This window comes from Coffea arabica, chromosome 2e, assembly GCF_036785885.1.
Source record: "Coffea arabica cultivar ET-39 chromosome 2e, Coffea Arabica ET-39 HiFi, whole genome shotgun sequence".
Lineage (NCBI taxonomy): Eukaryota > Viridiplantae > Streptophyta > Magnoliopsida > Gentianales > Rubiaceae > Coffea > Coffea arabica.
Window position 1 is genome coordinate 6,501,097 of NC_092313.1, and position 4,085 is coordinate 6,505,181.

At 35.0% G+C, this 4,085-nt stretch overlaps 1 protein-coding gene across 1 annotated transcript; it reads right to left on the reverse strand.

Moving 5' to 3' along the window:
- Positions 1 to 311: 311 nt before the first annotated feature.
- On the reverse strand, positions 312 to 1,187 carry LOC140037404 (monodehydroascorbate reductase 4, peroxisomal-like). Its single transcript, XM_072081541.1, has 2 exons — positions 625 to 1,187; positions 312 to 351 (listed from the first exon to the last, which is right to left on the reverse strand). The coding sequence occupies exons 1-2, from the start codon at positions 1,185 to 1,187 to the stop codon at positions 312 to 314; spliced, it is 603 nt and encodes a 200-aa protein (XP_071937642.1).
- Positions 1,188 to 4,085: the final 2,898 nt, after the last annotated feature.

Here is a 4,085-nt window from a genome sequence, read left to right on the forward strand (position 1 = left end):
TATGAATTTTAAACTTCTGTTCGTGATGTTTGATTTCCTAGTTTCTAATTTTGACAATATTATTTGCTACAATTTTCAATCACATCTTTATCTCATTTACACATTAAATTGTTAGTATATTTTTTATAAAAATGCTCAAAAATAGAAATTCAAGTGGAGATGATGATGTTCAGAATATATGTAGTGTATTAGCTTATCTTGGTGAACAAATGATAGTACCACATATTTATTTTTTCAAGGTAGGGAATGGAACGTATGTACACATAAAGTTGAGAATATGCAACGTACATAACATTCAGAAATTTGATATTCTAAAGCATATAAAGTGTACAGTCAATTTCAAAAACTCTCCTGTATCAAAGAAACTTTTTGTATTAAGTTGAGATGACAAATGCTTGCTTATCTGTAGGGGTGAGCATCGAATTCGAATTCGGTAATTCGGTAGGTTGAAATCGGTAATTTTCGGTAAATGGTGTTGAGATATTTCGACCTAATTCGTATTCGAATTACCAAATTTCGAATTCGAATTCAATTCGGATTGAATTCGGTAAACACAAATTGACCGAATTGTCCGAATTCCTGAAGCAATCGCAGCCTGTTTTGCTTCGTCGCCTCCTGCCATACCAGTATGCAAAGGTTGCTACTGATGCAGCCACAATCACACCCGCAGTTGCGTACCAAGCGTGTAATGGTTTCTCGATAACGAGATTAGAACTGCCAGCAACAAGAGGAGGTGATGATGATGATGGTTTCTGGCTTGCTGTCAAAGCAAATCCCAGTCCCTGCCTCTCAAGCTCACCCAGGTCTTCAATTGCCGGTTTAAGCCTCGTGGCCTTGGCTATAGCTTCGTACTGCTCTTTGGTTCCACCCTCCAGAAAAGAACCAACAAGATGACCCTTATTAATCCAATAAGCCCCAAAAGTCTTTCCCGAGAAATCCCCAAAATGAATTACTTCCCCTGCGTTGTCTCCATAAAACTGCCAAGACAATGTGAAGACGCGGGAGTAGAAGAATGGCAGGTAGTCGAATTCACCCGTCTTTTCTGGCTCCATGATAGCAGCAACAGCACGCCTTGCTGACTTCCTCGCAGAATCTACATGCTCAAGTCTGCGTGTTTCAGCAAACATTTTTACTGGAAAAGCGGCAACATCCCCAACTGCATAGACTGAAGTGTTGCTAGATTGCATCTTCCCATTCACCTTAATCCCACCTTTCTCGAATTCCGAAATTAATTCGAATTCGGTATATCCGAATTCAAAAACTATAAAACCGTTTTCGAACCTAATTCGATTTTAACTAGTACTATATTCCCGATTTACCGACCGAATTACCGAATTACCAAATTCGATTTACCAAATTGAAATCGATTTCGGTCGGTAAATCGGTATTTACCGTAATTGCTCACCCCTACTTATCTGTAGTCTCTTGATTGCTACAAATTTTTAACAAAAAAATCCTTAGACCTTGCCTTGATTTCTACTTACTTTCTCCTTCTGTTTCATGAATGTTTAGAATAAAGTGAGTTCAACCAAAACCATCAAATTTTGGAGGTTTATTTCTCCTACATTTTTCTTATGGAGTCTTTGAAGTTTCTTTCTCCTACATTTTTCTTGCTTCTTTTTCTCTTTTATGTAGATAATATACAACTTGGATTGCTCCTTGGAGTTGGCTCGGATGGTTTCGGGGTAGTCTAGTTAGGTCTCGCTGTCGTGTGTTCGAGTCACTTATCTACCGCGTGTGTATCCTTGAGGGGCGGAGTGCATAGGCGTAGGGAGATTAGTCTGACAAAGTTGGGATACTCCCTGTATTGAAAAAAAATAAACTTGGATTATACTTTAAACTGCTGTCGATTACAAAATAAGATCATATTGGAGTATCAGTGGGTGTCATTTTCTATGTGCACTTACAGTGTCTAGTCAGGCAAGAAATAATCATTAATTTTGTTTATTTAGTTTTATTGAACTTGTTAAATGCTCTAATTTTTTTTGTCCTAAATTTGTATACTAACAACCTTAAAATCTATGGGTATATAAGTAAATTCAGCCTATCTTACATCAATTATAAGCCCCAAAATCACATTAGAGAAAGTTAGTACTATTTTCAAAACTTCAGAACAAATGAGTGCAACTGTAAGAAACCTTAGAAGAGGTTTTTGCAATTATCCCTTGTATACTCATGAACGTATTCAATGCGCTCGCGGCCACCATCAATAATCATAATAAAAACTTATTCCAATGTTAAACTCAACAACCAAGAGGAAATGACAAATATTCGTACTCATAGTGAAGTAGCAAACAATTCCTAATAGATCAATCCATATACTTTTACTCCCACAACTCTAAAAAAAGTACGATGTACAAGAAATCATCACCTTTTTAAATCCATATCTTTACCCCAATAAAACTTTAAGTTGTGATGTGTATAAAATGTTTTACAATTATTATTTTATTTGATTCAAAGTAGACTCTCAATCTCGACTCTTGAGGAAACGTAAGAGGACTTGAATAAATGTCCCGCCATTAGGGTGTTCACGGTTTAGGAAAATCAAAATATTGAGTTGATGCGAAAAAATTGGGTCAGTCATTTTATGACGTGTATCCAAATCCACTAATGTGGTATTATGCATATCGGATCAATTGAATATTCAATTCTTATTTGATTTTTAAAATTTCTTTAAAAAAGTATAAATCATACAGACAAAGTGAATTTTAAATGTATCAGAGTTTCAAAAATACCATACAAGTGATATGTTGTACTTGCATATAAGTTTTTAATCATAAAATAAAAGAGTTTTTAGTCGAAAATATTTTTTTGTTGCTTTTTTTGATTCAAACAAATAAAGATTAAATATTTCATCTACAAATTTTTATCCACAAATTATATGACAATATGTTTAAAAATTTAACACCATATACAAAGAAAGCCTATTTTGTAAGATGGTGTAAAAATAAAAATAAGAAACAATATATAAAATTATTATAAAATAGTAGATTTAATATATTTAAAAATCTAAAAAAAATCATATGTGACCCTTGATTCTAAATTTGCTCCGCATTACTCCTTGATTCAGATGTGACCCAATCCGCATATATAATCCGCCAAATCGGATGTTTGCTAATTCGGATTGGATTCGGATCGAATCATCGGATTTTTCTGATCACCGAGTCAAGTAGGGGTGGCCGCCCCACCCCCAATTTCCCCCCGCCACACCCCCGCCTTGCCCCGCTTCCCCCACAGGGGCATCCGTGGGATTAAAAAAATTTTATTATATAATTTCATTATAATTAAATCTGAGCAAATAATCAAGTACTAAAATATCAATACATCACCAAACTATTATTCATTGTAACTTCACAGTTGAAACTTATAAAAATAATTAAACAAACGTTATATGAATATAATCTAATATGATAAAACAAATATAACTCAAATATTCAAGTTTTCACTTTTGATACAAATACAATCACCAAATATTTGTATAGTTTATAAACAAATATGTATTACCTATTTAAAGTACCGGCTCTTTATGGGTATTTTACTTTCAAACATTTAATTTAATACAAATATTTCTGCTCAAATACATATTTATATTTACTTTCAAATATTTAATTTTTGTTAAATACAAAAACTATCAATCTCTCTTCCGTAAAAATATTAATATAACACTTTTTCAATTTTAGTTACAAACATTGGGCCTGTTTGGAAGCCTAGTTTTTTACCAATTTTTTTAGCTACTAGTTTTTTAACAACTTTTGTTACAGGAACCCAAAAAAACTTATCAAATTTTTTAACCTACACACTTCAAAATATCTAATACACAAAAAACTTCCTCTTTTCTTCTTCTTTCTCCCTCACCCCAATCCACCACACCATCATTGCCGGCCACCACCTCCGCCGCCGGCCATCGCCGCTGCCACCTATTCCGGTGTCGGCATTCCTCTTTTTTTTTCCTTCCTTTCTCGCTCTCGCTCTCCCCCTCTTCATCTCCTTCCCTCCCATCTCCCCCTCTTCTCCCATTCCTCTCCCTGGCCACCCTCCCCACCAACGTTGAACAGTCACCGCCAACCCTCGGCCACCAACACTCG